Here is a 17,394-nt window from a genome sequence, read left to right as displayed (position 1 = left end):
AAAGCAACAAAATAAAAGAAATATTAAGCAAGAAGGGGATGGGAGGGCAGGGTAGGGAAGCCAAAGAACTTTGGATTGCTTGTAGGGAGATGACAATTTAGGAACAAAAAGAAAATAGAGCTGAGAGAAAAGACATACTTGAGAGACAAGTTGGAGGAGATACAGAATAGATACAAATGAAACTTGGAATAAAGGAAGAAGAGTCTCTGCCCTGTGTTAGCCCGCACTAGGTGCAACGTGATACAAGCACAAGACTCCTGCACATGGGTCAGGGCAATCCCCAATGTCACTACAGACCGGGTGATGAACGGATGGAGAGCCCTGCAGAGAAGCACTTGGGGCTGCTGGTGAATGACAAATCAGACCTGAGCCAACACTGTGTGCTTGCAGCCCAGAAGGCCCGTTGTATCCTGGGCTGCATGAAAAGAAGCATGGCCAGCAGGGAGAGGGAGGGGATTCTCCCCTTCTACTCTGCTCTTGTGAGACCCCACCTGGAGCCCTGTGTTCAGCTCTGGGCTCCCCAGCACAAGATGGACACGAATGTCTAAGAGCGCGTCCAGAGGAGGTCTACAAAGTTGATCAGGGGGCTGGAGCACCTCTCCTGTGAAGACAGGCTGATGGAGTTGGGGTTGATCAGCCTGCAAAGCAGAGACCTTATCGAGGCCATTCAACACAAAAAGTAGGCTTACAAGTAAGATTTTTTTTTTTTTTTTTGTCAGGGTCAGTTGTGATAGCACAAGGGGTAATTGTTTTAAACAAAAAAAAGAGATTTAGATTGAACATTAGGAAGGACTTTTTTGCTTGAGGGTGGTGAGGCGCTGGCACAGGCTGCCCAGAGAAGCTGTGGATGCCCCATCCCTGGAGGTGTTCAAGGCCAGGCTGGATGGGGCTTTGGGCAGCCTGGTCTGGTGGGAGGTGTCCCTGCCCATGGCAGTGGGGTTGGAACTGGTCGTTCTGTAAGGTCCCTTCCAACCAAACCATTCTGTGATCCAAACTGCTGCAGGTGCTTGTTTTGGCCCAATGGTCACGGTCTTTGGTGGTCTAAGGCCTCTGACCCTGCAGGGGACAGTGATAACTGCTGATGGGGTGTTGAGTTGTACGCTTTGGGTTTTCTTTGCCGTATGTACGCCGCGTTTGGGACACTCAGTTCAAGGCCTGCCGGGTGGGGAGCGGCATTGCCCCGCGGGGCCGGTGCCGGTGCCCGTCGGCCGGGCCGGGCCGTGAGGCGCGGGAGGGCGCCTCGCCTCACGCCGGGGGTGAAGGCCGGCGCCCCGGGAGCCGCCGCGCCCCGCCGAGGCGCCGCCCGCCCGCTCGGCCGCTGCGGGACAAGGATCGGCGGCGCCGCGCGGGCATGGCGGCGTGGCGGGACCTGCTCTTCGCCCAGCTGGGCCCAGTCTGCCGGGACTGGCGGGGGGGCGGCTGGCGGCACCCTGCCCGCGAGCGCTGCGCCGAGGACCGCCGCCCACGGGCCGCTCCGTGCCGCCCGCGCCGCCACGGACCGGCCGAGGGCAGCCGCGAACCCGCGGCCCCCGCGCCGCCTGAGGTGAGGCGGGGGCGGGTGGGCGGGCGGCGTGGCAGCGCTGCCGCCTGGCGCTCAGCCCGGCCGGGGCGCGCTGCCCCCTGCCGAGCCGGCGGTGGGGTGGCGGCCGGCGGGGCGCGGCGGTCCCTGCGCTGGGCGAGAGGTGCCCGTGAACCGCGGCTGCCCCCGCGCACCGCTGCTCCGCCGCCGGCTCCGCGCTCGGGTCCGGCGCCGGTGCGGGAGCTGCCCCGGCTCGTCCCAGGCACAGGGGTCCTCCCTGCAACCGCAACTGCAGAGCGTTCGGGGAGACGGCCCCGGCTCTGCTGAAGCTGGGGCTCTTTGCACCGTTATGCTGCCGGGAGATTCCCTTCCCTTCCCTTCCCTTCCCTTCCCTTCCCTTCCCTTCCCTTCCCTTCCCTTCCCTTCCCTTCCCTTCCCTTCCCTTCCCTTCCCTTCCCTTCCCTTCCCTTCCCTTCCCTTCCCTTCCCTTCCCTTCCCTTCCCTTCCCTTCCCTTCCCTTCCCTTCCTTCCCTTCCCTTCCCTTCCCTTCCCTTCCCTTCCCTTCCCTTCCCTTCCCTTCCCTTCCCTTCCCTTCCCTTCCCTTCCCTTCCCTTCCCTTCCCTTCCCTTCCCTTCCCTTCCCTTCCCTTCCCTTCCCTTCCCTTCCCTTCCCTTCCCTTCCCTTCCCTTCCCTTCCCTTCCCTTCCCTTCCCTTCCCTTCCCTCACACATCACTCAAATCTTGGGATTTTAAAAAGGCTCTGTTAGCTATAGATAAAATGGTGAAACTGGATGGTATTTTGTTCAGCTCATGCTGTAACCAAGTACCTAGAGCATCTATTTCTAATATACTTGCTGATACAAGAAATATGTCTACAGTAGACTTTTCTTTGTGTATATCCCAGTTTACAAATATTATTTTTAAAATACACAGTATCTGCCGGCACACCAAGAAACAAATGAACTTGGGTTTTAAGTTGTAAACTCCTGAAGGTAAATCACAAACTCCTTTTTTGATACCTAAATGGAGTGGCCACTTTCAGAGACTGACTGCACGTTGGACCCCACAGGTAGCCAAACCCAGGGGAATTCCAGTGTTACCTACAGGAATATGCTCATATTTGTATGAGGCTAAAATGGGCTTAAGGAAGCATCATTATATATGAAAGATTTCTAATGAAAGAATATGCTCTGTAGTTTTGAAATCAATTTACAGGCTTTTCCTTGATAAGTTTATAGTATACTATAACAACCTTATATAAAGTAATGACATGTTTATATAGTGTTATTAAAAAACATGATAAGCAGCAAGTAAGTTGGAGTATGTTTGAACTTAAGTTTCCTTAATCGTCTTTTGGCTTGATAAGGGACAAAGGATGAAACTTTCTCAGCTGTTGAAAGGTCAGAGGCACAGAAATTACCCTGTAGTGAATGTGCTGAAATATGCTGTCTGGAAGTAACCTGTATCAGGAAGAAAACATAAGAATCAGGCAGAACCACACTGAAGGAAGACATGCCTCTCTGAGCTCCGCCTTCACTTTTTTTTTTTTTTTTCTTTTTTTTCGTGTTGTAGGGACAAGGAGATATTAAGGAAGATAATTGTTACCTTCTTTTACCCTTCCCATTTGTGTACACTGAAGTGGAATCTAAAAAGTCACATAGTAGTTTTAGAAGAGCAGAAGGTAGATGAGTTTAAAATTTCTGCAGCTCATGGGGGAAAACAAGGTCTCGGTAAGCACCTGTCTGTCCATGCATGCACATAATTGTGCAGTGCTCATAGGTGGGTCACAGCTGACATTTTCAAAAACATGTAAGTGATTTATGCACCTAATTTCCTGTTTTCAGAGGTATGTAGGAGCATAGGTCCCACTGGAACCAATCGAGCTTTGGGTACATTGTGGCCACTTTGTGGAGAACCTGATGAACTGGGCAGCTGCAACACGTCACTCCTCTGTCATCCCAAGGAGTTCTTGTTTGCACATGTGTAACCACTGTGGCAGATGCCTAGCAATAACAGAAAATAAATTTTCATGGTCATGGGACCAAAATCGTCCTTGATTTATGGTATTGTTTTTAAAGCTGGGTTTTGGTGCAGGGTAGCTTGTCAGGGGAAGGTTGCAGCTGTAGGAAGAGAATGTTGGTCCCTTCACCATTATTAGCACCACTCTGAACATGGCTGGTGTTACAAACAAGATGGCAAAGAGTACTGCTGTACCCCATCTGCGGCGTCCATCAGTGTGGATCTAGCCTGGTTACATCTGCCTTAGTGGAACGAAAACTTCCCTGGAAGAAAATCTTAAGCAGAGGGGGAAAAGGTACTATGTGCAATACTGTTCCTGCATCTTTCCGATACTAGAGATGAGGAACCAGGAGCACCTGACAGGCAGTGGAAAGAGTAAGCTAAATAATGAGAGATAATCTGCTCTTTTGCTTTATACATATTCTGGGGGGAATGCATGAAGAAACTGACACACAGTTATTTCTACACTTGAGTCCAGAGATAATCAATTATGGAGTAGAAGTACTGGGATAAGTACAAGGATAATCAGTTTTGAAGTACTTCAACTTCGTTGGTATTCTCAGCTCGACATACTATGTTCCCAAAGAAATTTGCAATAGGAGCCTCACTGTTAATTTTTATTTACGGCTGCACAGTTTTGAGACTTGAATTGAGACCGACTTGAAGAGAAGCAGAAAGGTGACTTTTTTGGTTGTGTTTGGTCAGCTCTGTGACAACACAAAAAGAGACAAATAAATGTTAAGTCTTCTAAATACGCATGTTACTTCTATTTTCTTGCATTAATATGAATAGTTAAATATAAATCATGAGTATTTTATATCAGACAACTCTTTCCAAGAAACTTATTAATCCACGTCTTCTGGAGGTGAATTATGTCAGATGAGCATATGATGTGAGGAAGAAAAGACTGAAACTATAGCAGGACCTAGATAAGCTAAGATTTTTAGCTAAGTTTAAATATGGATACTGGCACCTAAAATCTTTCTTGGTCTTGGTCTTGACAGGGCAGTTGTGTGCCTGACTTACGCTTAAGCTAGTATCACGAAGGACTAGTCTTACTGACAGTGTCTTTTGGAGTGTCACATGAAGAACCAGGAATGGGGTGCTCAGAGCAGGACCCAACGTTTTGTCCTAAATGAGTCCTCTCATCCTGCCTTTTCATGGCTTGGTTAACCTTAAATTCATTTTTCACTCAACACCTTGTCTGTTGAACAGGTAGGTCCCCCCCCGTATGACCCCCATAGGCTTTTGGTTGCTCTGCAGGGAGGTGGTAGGTCCCAGTTGGGTAATCCAATTTTTGGAGAATTGCCTTAATGAATTTGAGACTTCAGGCAATTCACAGCACAATGGGAAGCTGAGGGGGCTGTGATAAAAACTTTCCATTTTCTCTCAGAGCTGTTTTTCAGAAGGACCTGCTTTATCAACTGTTGTGTGAAGCTTCCCTGATTCTTGTAACACTTAAAGATATTTCTGTGTAACGTGCAGACTAGATAAACTCTTGTGATCCACTTGGATCACTATGCTGTGAATTACCAGTTATTTTCTTGTATGTTCTTATCTCTACCATTTTAACTCAGTTATTGAGAGCTGGTCATACATTCTTCTGCTGGTCCTGGAAGAAAAGAGACCCCTTGAAAGGGTCGTAGCTCCAAGTAAAGTGTTTGAGCCTCACGGAAGGCAGGATTAAGCCTTTGTCTTCATAATTTCCATATGGCTGTCATTGCTTTGCTTCTCTCCCATACTGCTGATTCTGGTATATGGTTTTCTGGGTTGTCCAATTCACTCTGTCCATCATGTGGGCACAGAAGGAGGCGTCCAGAAATAGTTTCTGGGATTACTTGCTGTTCTTGACTGGGGACAGAAGATAGGCACACTGGTAGATGCAATTCAGGAAAAAAGTTTTTTTAAAATGCACTGCTGTCGTGACATCTTGACACCACTGTTTCCAAATCAAATGGCCTTGGGTTGCTACCAGAATGGGTGCTTCTGTTTTTTCCTAATTAGTAAGTCTCAGTGATGAGGGTGGAGTTTAGCTCACTTCTGCATTATCACTGGGGGTGAATGCACACTTAGCTGGCACTCATCGCCTAGCCCTTGATGGTCCCAGGTGCAATGGTCTGGAAATGTGTGAACGGCCATGGCTGTGCTGTGGTGCCAGCTCCACAGCGTCAAAAAATAACACATTCCCATTAAAAACATGGTTTCCTAGCTGCCATGTAGTGCTAGAGATTACTAGTGCAAAGGTGGTGGGAGACTTGGTTGTTGCTGTAAAGGGTTTGTCACCTGCTGTGACTTTAGCACCGGTTGGATGAGTGCACGCTGCTCAGGTTGGGCTGTGGGTGTGAATTTCCTACCAGCCCAGCTAGAACGGGACAGTCCCTGGTTTGATCCCAGCCCTACTTCTATAAATGACTGTATCTGTTTACACTTTACTGGCATGACTTGACACCCAAAGAGGGGCAGAGGAACTTAGACTAGTATGTCCCTGGTGCTTATGACACATACCGCGTGCCGTCTGTGTGCTGGTGCTGTCCCCGCTGCCTCCCCTCATGCTGGTGCAGCTCGCAGAGCTGACCCCACATGGATGCACCCCACAGCTTGATGAGCAGGGTGGGAGGGAGCAGAGACCGTCTGGGACACAGGGGAGCCCAGCCTGGTGTAGCGGGGACAAGGAGCTTTGGTGATGGCTTGGGCCATTGCTGTGCTGTCCCCTGGGCCCGGTGTGAGCAGCAGCCACAGCTGCTCCTGGCCCTTCAGGCCCAGGGAAGGAGAAGCCCTTTGGCTGCTCGTGCAGCCTGCAGCGCGAGGAACAGCTGATAATGTGGGTGTCGCAGAGTGTATCTTGGCACAGGAGGCTGAAGGGTAGGTTTTGACAGACCCGGTGAAGGGCCTGAGGGTGTGCTCAAGTGGCCTTTGTTGCAAAGGGGCAGGAGGACATTCCCGTCCCCATGGCCCGTCACGTGCAGCTACTCCCAGGCCACGGCTAGTTTCCTTCATGGAGATATTCATATTTACAATGGAGTGATTTATATTTAAAAGCAAGACACCACAAAGGAAAGTGTTTTTGTTTTTTATTTGGGAGGTGCTAGAGTGGGCTGTGCCGGGGAGAACAGCAAGCGATGTCCACCTTGGAGATGCAGATGTGGGACCATGGCTTCATCCTCCTCAGAGCTCATCAGAGCTGCCTTCCCTCTCACTTTGGAAAATGGGATTTCGGTCCTGTGAAAATCCTGCCTGTCTCACAGCATGTATGAGGTCTGCTGTATGCAAATCCAGCCCATAAAGATTTTATTAGGGTGTGAGACAAGCAGTGGAGCAACAGGAACAAGGGTGTCAGGAGTGACAGCAAACGGCCAAGAGGCTCCAGGGGACACTTGTCTAGGTCATTCACATCCTGTAAACTTTGTAGTACTGCAGTTTAACGCAGATTGCTATCGAACTGCCACTTCTCGGGGTTTTTCATGCTTCTCCCAGCTGAATGCTGCAAACTTTATTTGCTTTCCTTTCAACAGTAACTTCAGGTAGTTTAGATATATCCTGTCTTCAGAGAGTCACCTCCCTAGCTAATATTAGCTCTTCTGCTGTGAAAATACAAATAAATGAAAGCATGCTCAGAAATTTATCAGCAGGTGTCAGATCTAATTTACTTTTCTTCTTTGCCTTCTCTTGGTGAAGGAGAACCTGTACTATTGATCCAAAAGACAAGAGAAATGAGAAAGGGGTAGTCTTCTGTTAAAAGGAAGGCATAAAATTCATTTCAGTATGACTTTAAGGCACAGAGACTAAATTTCTGGACAAACATGGAGTGTTTTTAGAACAAAGGAGCATTTTTACTTGAACGTAGAACATGCTGTGATCTTTCCTGGAAAAACTAAAAATATCCACAAAACACAAGTGAAGTTTGATGGCTATCAAGAGGAAATCTTTGGCAAGAGATCAATGACTCCTATTTACTCTTAAGCTGTGTTCAGTGTTTTAAGTATGTAGAATAGATTTTAAAATTTCAACAAACAACAATAACATGAGCCACAAGAGATATAATCTACTGCAAGTGAAGCTGTAGATAGTTTAAACTGGGAAGAGCTTTGTGCTGTATAATTTTGGATCTTTGATGGAGGCATGCACAGGTAAGCACAGTGGTTGGGTGGCTGACCTGGGTGATCCCTCACTGCCCAGTATTTGAGGCCCAGTTTCAAATACAGCAAATTGCTTTTGCTAACGTCAGGTGTTAACAAAGGAAAAGCATTGCCTTCTGGTGGTCCCAAAATGTCATACCAATAGTACTGGCTTCAGAAATGTTGCCAGTGAGGCAGGCAGAGCTGTTCCTTATGGGAACCTTGCAACTTTTGTCTCCAAAAGAGACATGGTAAAGTAGGATCATTCTTACATTTAAAGATTTGTAACTATTTGCAAATACTCTGTTACTGGTTCCTTCTCCAGTCTGTCAAAAGGTTTTTTGACTTGCATAATTCACTCTGCAATTTCAGACTGTTTTCCATCCATTAAAATAATTAGAAGATGTTTTTATATATCTTAATGTATGACTAGTTTGCTAAATAATCCATGTTTTAGGCTGCTCATTGAACTGGCTTTGTAAGAGGGTGATGTACAGTATTCTGTGTTCTAATGTTAGTGGTGTGAGATAGATGTCAGTGTTTAGCAAAGTGGCTGCCGTCAGCTTCAAGCACAGATGTTTTTGTTGTCTGTATGGGTCGCAGTTATGAAGCACAGCTGGATCCAAACTTTCTCAAAAACTACCATGCTTCTAGAGTAGTGGGTTTTGGATTGGCCAATTTCAGGCAGAAGGCCAAATTACGTTTCATGTCACAGAGGCTTTTGTCATTCCCAGTTGGGGAACACATCCACAACACGTGTTTATAAGTAACTTGCAGATATGTAATGCTTGTACAAGATTTTTAGCAACGCGTTTGGAGCCTGCTTCAAGGATAGCACTGAGGAAGATGAATTGTGATTTGAGATTTCCTGTGTTTAGCTTGTTTGCAAGCGCCTGGGTTGTTGGCAGAAACATTACGGGGAGTGCCTGCCTCTGTGGCCTTCCTGTAGTCTGGTGCCAGTGGGCCGTGGGGGGGGACGGGACAGGAGAGTCTGCTCGGAGCCTCCAGCTGCAAACCGTGCATCCCCCCAGAGCCTCCGCACCCAGTGGGGAGCATTACATCTTTGGTGACAGCAGAAAGGCTTAATTGATTAGTTAATAAACTTAAATAGTAAGAGGTAATTAATTTGGCACAGGCTAATTTCATTCTGTGGCCTCAGCTTTCCATCAGCGCGATAGTTCTGTGTTCCAGGAGTCAAGCTGGGACTTCTTTGACAGCAACAAGGAGATCATTTTCTGTTCAGTATTTCCTGTGTTTTGTTGTCATGACCCCACTGCTATTTGCAATCAGAATGTCCTTCTGGTTGTCTTGTGTGGTCTACTCTGAGATTAGAAGCAATGTGTTGGAAAGCCAATTACAATCAAAGGGGTTTTCTTTTGTTGGCTAAGTTTGGGATGAAAATTTGGAAACATTTTTATGAGCCTTCAATGTAAGGCCCTGATCCAGAAAAGCACTTAGCCATGCATTCTTTGCTTTTATGTGCAGTTGATTAAATGTAAAAGTAAATGCCATAGTATGCATTCCAGACTGAATTTACTTGTTTCTAAGAAGCTGACAGGCTCCATTTGTGCTAAGGAGAATCATCTAAAATTTCTCTTTAGTATAACTGAAGATTTTCAACAAGTTCTGTTGTTCCTCTCTAAACTCGGGTCTGTGTGATTTACCCTGCTAGCACTGGTGACGCCTTTTTTTTTTTGTGTGTGTGTGTGTGTGTGTGTGGATATCTTGAGAGATTTGAGAATATGCTAACAGCAAATATAGTTGAATGAATTACTAGGAAATAATCACAGAGATTCTGCTGTGGCCTGAAATGATACTTTATTTTTAAAAAGTGAAAAAAAAAAATCTGTGCTATGGAAACTAGAGTCTTCTTACAGAAGTGGTTTGGGATTAACTGGTAGCTGTCCTTTATAATTGGGCAAGGTGAACTGTTGAGCAGTAAAAGCACTCAAGTGATTTTTCTTTTTTGCACAGTACTTCTGTGAGTGTTTTTGAAATGCAGTCATGAAAGTTCTCTTGCAAATTAAATTACTTACAATGCAGTATTCCACAGATTTACAGTCCTGAACACTCGGTCAATGGAGTAGGTAAGAAAAATTGGAAAAACGAAAAATACTAGTTAGTAACAGATGGACTGGTGCACTGCAGTGGCAGAGTTGTGGAGAACTACAGTGCTTCTGTGTTACAAGCCAGGCTGCAGTGTAGCCTGAACACAGTAAAACTGCAGAATACCGGAGAGTTTGTTGGAAACCTCACGTTGCATTTGCGTTTTATTGCATATAACCCTGTCATTTTACAATACACTTCTGCCCTACGTGAATCCAAAGTGGTGTTCTTTGTTATGACCAGTTGCTATATTACTTCATACCATAAGCATGCATGCAATGAAAACTGAAGAAGAAAGTTCCTACCCTGAAAAGCTTATGCAAGACAGCATGTTGAAGTTGGAATTCTGTTTCATGCTGGCAGCAATTTAGCAATCACCGTAGGGTGCAGAGATATTGCTGAAGTCCTATATTTCCTGTAGGATTTGTTAGGCATACAATGATGATACCTGAAAGTCCACCTCAGCTTTTATAGCTCAGGAAAACATCCCAGGGCAAAGGGTTAAAAAGATATAAAATTGCTGATAGGCTGAGCTCTTGTGAAATAGTCTCAAGTGTTAGCTTACAAGAACTCTGGCTACATTTCAGGTACCTAGTGTTCTTGCAAGTGACTTGCTCCATGTCTAGTTAATTTTTAAAAGAGTTTAAGATATTTTAGGATACTCTGCTGAACATTGAGGCTGGATTCTTGTAGTGGCTATGCTAAGGGGAAATTCTTCTTTCCCTCCCTCACTTTGTGTTTGAATAAGTGTTGGTCACATGCTGCCTTAGGCTGATTTCTCACAACTTTCACCTGAAAATGGCATCTCCCTCCTTCCCAGGCACTGAAAATCAATTTTAGGTCTTTTGGGCCTTTCTAATTCTTGACATGAGTAATAAAAGTTCTTTACAGGTATTGTGTAGGTATACTGGAGTCCTGGGGCAAAGCTATTAGTCCCAGGTTTATCTGTTGCAATTAAATAAGTATTTGCTTTCAACTCATCATTGTCAAGATAACAAAACATTTCTAAACTGGAAACAGAATTATAGGGTGGGTAGCTATATTCTGTTTTGCTGAAATCCTGCCCAATCTGCTAAGCTTTGCAAAAATACTGGCTCTAATAGTTAAGATCTTTAGGGATACCCAAACCCTTGAGACATGAGGGACACGAGGGACAAGAGGGAATGGCCTCAACTTGTGCCAAGGCAGGTTCAGGTTGGAAATGAGGAGACATTTCTTCTCAGAAAGAGCAGTCAGGCATTGGAACGGGTTGCCCAGGGAGGTGGTGGAGTCACTGTCCCTGGGGGTGTTTAAGGAAAGGTTGGACGTGGTGCTTAGGGATAGGGTTTAGTGGGTGACATTGGTGGTAGGGGGATGGTTGGCCAGGTGATCTTGGCGGTCCCTTCCAACCTTTATATTTCTATGATTCTATTAGTTAGAAAAGTTGTTGTGTTTAGTGGATTCTGTGCAGAGCAGAGGTATATAGTGTTTGGTGGTACATTTCGTCTCTTGAGGTAGTGTTTTGGCTAAGACATGAATCAGAGATCATTGCTTTCTCCGTTGTCAGTATTAATTTGTTGCAGTTTAGGAAGTGACTTGATTGTTTTGACTAGTCTCCAACAGAAATGGATTTTGCCTAAATGAACTAGCCTATTATTTAAAATGTCTAGTCATTATATAATTTATCATTATCTTCTCCTGTCTACATCTACAGTATAGACAGTTGCAGCTGTTTTGTGGAAGAATTTATTTCGATAACAGATTAAATTATTCTGACACAGAGATATGCGCCTTTTAATTTCCTTTTGCAGGGAATTTGACAATGTCAGGAGCAGCATGCTGTTTGTGTAGAAAATGTGTGTATTTGTGCCTTTCACCCAAAGGGGACGTTAGTACAACTAATGGTACTAAAATATTTGTTGTTTAGCTTTTGCATTGTAACCTAGTTTTCCTGAGTTTGGTACTCAACCAGGAAACAGTGCTTATTGTCTGGTCTTGAAGGGGCTGAATGTTTCTTGCTGATCTTGGCTTAGGAAAGCTAATTCCAGAGCAGGACAAATTCACATTACCCACTGCTTATCGGTGTTTAATTGGTGCAGTGCATCTAAAAGCTCTGATTCTGGCAAGCCCTTTAGGAGGTGTCAGGGTGGACAAGGGCAGAAGACAGCAGGAAAGGGAACTGCAGTATTCCTCTGAGAGGAGAGCAAAGCTGCACCTCTGCTCAGTGATGCTGTCGGGCCAGGGGCTGTCAGCGCCAGGCATGAACCTGTGTGCACGAGAAGTTGCTGAGCCCACCGCACTGCAGCCCTGGCTCTGGTGGCACCTCATGGGTGGTGCTGCTGGGCTTTGGAGGGCTGCTTGCCTTTTTAGTAGTCTGGGCTTTTAGGTTTTGTCTGCTCTCACTCCCTGTCAAGAGGGGGTTGAAATAAGTAAGTGGCACGGGTGTTTCTCTGAATTTTACACTCTTGATCTCTTTCTTTACTACTGGAAACCTTAATCTCTTAAACGTTACTCCTGTTTAACCAAATTTGACCTGGCAGCATCCCTTTAATACCATATTATGTAAGAATCTCAGACATTAAATATATTGGAGAAGTGATTAAAAGCAGTTTTCTAAAAACTACTCATGTGCCTTAAATTTCAGCGCCAAACTCTTCCTACTCCATTGACTAAATCAGGCTAGAAATCTGCAAAGCCTCTTCTGTGGCAGGGAAGCCTAAGCAGCAATCCTAATCCTCTGACTGGCGAGAAATGAGAAGGCAAAACTCCCAAATAAAGGTCTTGGGACTTTCTGGAAGGGAAATTGCAGTATAAACTTGTCTTTTGATCTTCAGTATATCAGGAAAGAAATTTGTCAGAAATAACATATAGGCGTATTTTTGTCTCCTTTAGGATTTGGTGGTAGAAAGGATACATGTTGATACTGGCTGACATTTATATATATCATTGTAGTGAAGGAAGAAATTTTAGTTCGTTGTTGTTTAATTAAATGATGACAATTTGGAAATGTTTGTCACAGTTTTATGAAAGAAATATACTTTTAAAATTATTATTATTTATGTAGACAGAGGTCTGTGTATATTTACATGTATATATACAGAGGTCTTTCAGAAAGCTAGGAACCAAAATCTGACAAACAGCAGTTGAGAAGTCTCCTATTCCCTTTCTTACTTGCCCAATGCTGATGTCACAAATGACTGTGAAGAACATGAAGTTTTAAAACCCTTTTCCCAATTATATTATTAGTTTAGAAACCTTATTAAAGCCTTAGATTAAGAAATGGATGTTATAGTTATGGTATAAATTATACATAGGAAGGGAAGATTTCACCTTCATTTTATATAAAAGTAACACTAAATATGTTGTATATCATAGTGTTTCAGTTTTGAAACTTATGCTTCACAAGATGAAAGACAGTGGTACAGACGAATTTCTATTTTATTTTTTCCTGTGATTGATTGCAACTTTAATTTGTTATACTTTTAAATAAAACCATCTGTTCAGCAAGTTCATTAAAGACAAAAATGATGGAGAGTTTGCAAACTGTTTTTTGCTATATTTACTTGTTTATCATTACATATGAAAACAAACGTTAAAGTTACAGATGTTTAGGCAGGCTTCATCAGGATTATATGCAGATACGATATTCTGTCCAGGTATTGCTTTTTTAAATTTAAAAAGTACAGGAAGCAAGGAGGTGAGACAGCACAGCATAGCCAACACTTTTTCAAACTCTGTGTAAAGAAAAATTAATGTTGAAATATCAGTATGGAATGATAATCTATTTCTTTGCAGAGTGGGGTGAAAATTACCACTATTCTATCAATTTTAGTTTGAAATGTTGTTTCCAGCCCTGTTTACTGAGAAGTTCTTTAAGGCTGAGAATCCTGAAGGGGAGTTATCTGAGATGAGTGTTATGCTAGGAGGATCTCTGACCACTTGAGTGAGATAACAGCTTTGGTGCATTAAGATTCAAAGGTCAAATTAAATTCTTTGTGACCTTGTTCATTTGAAATAAATGGGAATTTTGTCAATGATCTCTATAGGACCAAGATTAGAGCCATGGCATGTGATCCAAAGCTCACTGGAGTCAATAGCGCTTTTCCATTGGCTTTGCTAGACCTTAAGCCTGACCCACTGGGATTCAAGTAGCCTGATCAGCTGTGGGATGTGTTGGTCACTGCCCTTACTGCCTCAGTTGCCTCTGAAAACAGGTGGTTCTGGATCAAATTGTAAAACGTTGCACAAAGCATCCAGAATTTTGAGCATTATTACTTTTGTCTTAATCCCCTAAGCACCTGCCAAAAAGAATCTAAAAAAAAAATAAAAATAAAAATTGTTTAAAGGAAAGTATGTTACTTTAGGAGACAGCTTAGATGTTCAAAAAGCTAATGGTAAAGAAGCCTATACATCTCCCCTATTAGATACTGTAATTTCAGTTTAACACAGTGTATTGCCATCCTTGCAGACTATAAATTATATTTTGTTTTGAAATAACCACACCAAAAAGTTGTAGTATACCAGATGACCTCTACCCACTTTAAATTTACTGATTTGTGTTGTAACTTGTATCATCGTAACAGTGAATTTTGGAGATAAAAACTTAAGACACACTTTTTCAAGTGTTTTCACGTGCAGATTACCTGAGCGCCAGAGCCTTGCTCATTTGGCAGCATGTTTTGCTGTTGGTGCATAGGTTGATGCAATGCCCTCCTTTTACACTGGTCTGTATTCTCCAGTGCTGGCCTTCACACCTGGAAAGATACCCAGATAACACTTGATCTTCAAAATATGTCATACTGGAGATAAAATAGCTGGAGGGAGGTTGTGTGATGAGGCTGTGTGATGCCAGCAGCTTGTTCAAAAGTATTTCAACTACTGGTGTTGTTACTAATCAAAGTGACAGCTAGCAGTGTGGTTGTTTTTGTTCTCACACAAGGCTGAGCACATTTCCCCAGCAAGTGCTGTGAGGCTTGTCCATTACACCCACTCACATTAATGAAAACTTCAGTCAAATTCATTCTTATCCAAAGCATAGAACAGAAAGATTTTTTGTTCCCCACTTTTGCTTGAAAAGCATTACTTGAAATAGTAATGGATCTCAGAAAAATCAGAGTCTCAGGGTAATGTAACGTTAGAAACATTTCACTGTTTTGCTTGATAGCTCAAACAAGTAGAATAAAGTGGCTTGGGAAGCGTGAAACAATTCTAATTACTAACAAGACTACTGTTGAAAGGTTTTTGAGAGCAGTGTGTATCTGCCCTCAAACAATGAAATTTGCTTTGCTGCTTCTCAGTTTTTCCTCGGATTTAATTTTTGTGCCTTGTCTTCAGTAGGCGTCTTTCTAGGATAATTAATTTTCCTGCATGCCCATGCTCTGTCCAGCCCTGAGGATCTTCCACGCTGTTACTTCTTCATTCTAAGCTCATCCAGACACAATTCAATTAGTTACTCCCAGAAGAATACACATGCACATCAATACCAGCAAACTGCTTTTTAATAAACTCTTTCATCTTTGTCAGTGGGGTCCTGATTCAGACTACATTAAAATCAAAGAAAGGACTCCCATTAGCCTTGATGGGAGCTGGATCTGAACCTGCCGACAAGCCGATATTTCACCCAGGTAGCTCTTGGCGTTCTATAACCAAGTGATTAGCTGTGAGATTATGCAGGGGCATTTAGGGATGTGAAGCTAAAGTAAAAATACCCAAACAGGCCCGTTTTATTAGGGATCATAATTCCATTCAGGAGATAAAAGAGAAATATTCCCTTTTATAAGAATTATTGCTAAACTCCAACCATAAAAATGCTCCTAGCACTGCTCTTAATCAGTTGAATTACAGCCATTCTCATGAATTGAATTCTTTTCTAATTCATTGTATGAAGGAGACATTTTACAAACAAGTATGGAGACAAGCACTTACCATAAATATTTTTGCTAGGTAGACATATTGCATAGGAATAATCAATTGTAAGCATCAAAAGTGAATAAGGAGTCAACGTTTATAATTTGATTGCTGTTTGCCTTGTAAGCCTAATCATAAACCAGGACCTTATTGTGCCTTGTCCTAGAGGGCTTACCATGTAAGTAGAAGATAGACAATACATAGACAAAGAGTAATACAAACATGAGAAACAAGGCAATAATAATCAGTATAATTGTATTTACTTTTAATGAAAAAATATCTGTCCATTGCATGTTTTATTATGGTGGCAGTTCCATTTAGCTGCAAAAAATCTTCCTTTTGTTTTAGTATTTACTAAATTCAGTCCTGGAGATTTCAAAGTTCAACATCCAGAAACCAGACATTGTTTTCAGGGATTTTGATTCTGGTAGGCCAGAATAGAAAGAGGTTCACAGAATCACAGAATGTTAGGGATTGGAAGGGACCTTGAAAGATCATCTCACTCACTCCCAGTGAGATTCTTTGAGAAAAAATCTCTATACCACAGTGACTGTTCAGTTCATTCAACTGCAACAGCCTTCACTGAGACAGCGTCCCTGTGGAGAAACCCCACCTAATACCACTGTAAGCAGTAGGTCCGGTCTTTGGTCCTTGTCTTTTGTGTTTCACTATAGTCCTAGTTCAGTAAACATGTAACCAGGATGCATGAATTCTGAACTCTGATAATAATAAGAAGGAGCCAACAATCACTTTCAGGCAAAAAGAAAATACTGCATTTTTGCACATTTTCAGGTTTAGTAAAATTGTCACTTAATAGTCTTCTTGCTAGTCAGAAGTAATGTGCAGTCCTTTAAGCAGTCCTAATTTATCCTTGCCACTTCCTCTGTTACATGTATGTGATACTCTAAATCATTCTCATGTTTATTACTGAGGGGTGGGAATGTATTTTATAGTTCATCTTTCCATGGAGCTCTGTAAAACTTGGGAGTGAAGGGCTAGGACCATTGATAGCTGTAGGTTAATCTCCTAGAATTTGTTATCATCTAACACTGTGATAGGAATCATTCAGAATTATGTATATACAGCAACGTAGACTTTGTAAAGCATTTTTTGGCACTGTGTTCTGAAGTTAAGGAATACAATTATGTTTGCAATGTCTTTTCAGTCCCCCAAATCTTGGATTGAAGAAGTCTTCAGTAAAAGAGAATGTGCAAACATAATTCCCAATTTAAAAGATCCTCACAGGTAACACAATGAATTTCATTTTCTTTCTGTTAACGTTTAGAAAGAATCAGAATACACTTTTATGGGTGTTTTGTGAAGTTTAGATGCAGTTCTTTGCAGTTTTGCAATGCTGCATTGGCGATTGCTCCATTTTTAAGTACATCTCAGCAGTTCATTTTAAATGATGTTGTTTGCCCCATCCCTGGGAGTGTTGCATGGGGTTTGAGCAACCTGGTGTAGTGGGAGGTGTCCCTGCCATGGCAGGTGGGTTGGAACTAGGTGATCTTTAAAGTCCCTTCTATCCCAAACTATTCTGTGTTTCTATGATACTGTTTGTTTGGATTAGAAATTGAGAACAATTGACCTTCCTTTCCTTCCTAGGCGCCTTGCTCTCAGTCCAGTAACCAAAACTGTGGTATGGCGTCCAACTGAAAGAAAAAAAAGTGTCATGCTTCTAATATTGCACTACTGCTGCGCAGGAATTCTTAATCCTGTTCTACTGTTTTCTCAAAATTCTTCCTCAAAA

General features: G+C 43.2%; 1 protein-coding gene across 6 annotated transcripts in view; it reads left to right on the top strand.

Moving 5' to 3' along the window:
* LOC310889510 (transient receptor potential cation channel subfamily M member 6-like) overlaps positions 1-17,394 on the top strand; it is an 84,849-nt gene that overhangs the window by 10,819 nt on the left and 56,636 nt on the right. For 2 of the 6 annotated variants that reach the window (XM_083817074.1, XM_083817072.1), the window contains exons 1-2: positions 1,286-1,543; positions 16,810-16,889. In XM_083817074.1, the coding sequence (XP_083673200.1) occupies positions 1,352-1,543; positions 16,810-16,889 (272 nt within the window). In that variant the 5' untranslated portion in view covers positions 1,286-1,351. Of the gene's footprint in view, positions 1-702; positions 1,544-16,809; positions 16,890-17,394 lie in introns of those variants that run through there. The other 4 variants (XM_083817075.1, XM_083817076.1, XM_083817073.1 and 1 more) reach the window with 3 other exon arrangements.

This window comes from Anser anser (assembly GCF_964211835.1).
Source record: "Anser anser genome assembly, chromosome: Z".
Lineage (NCBI taxonomy): Eukaryota > Metazoa > Chordata > Aves > Anseriformes > Anatidae > Anser > Anser anser.
The sequence above is the reverse complement of the archived record's forward strand: the minus strand, read 5'-3'. Positions and strand labels throughout refer to the sequence as shown.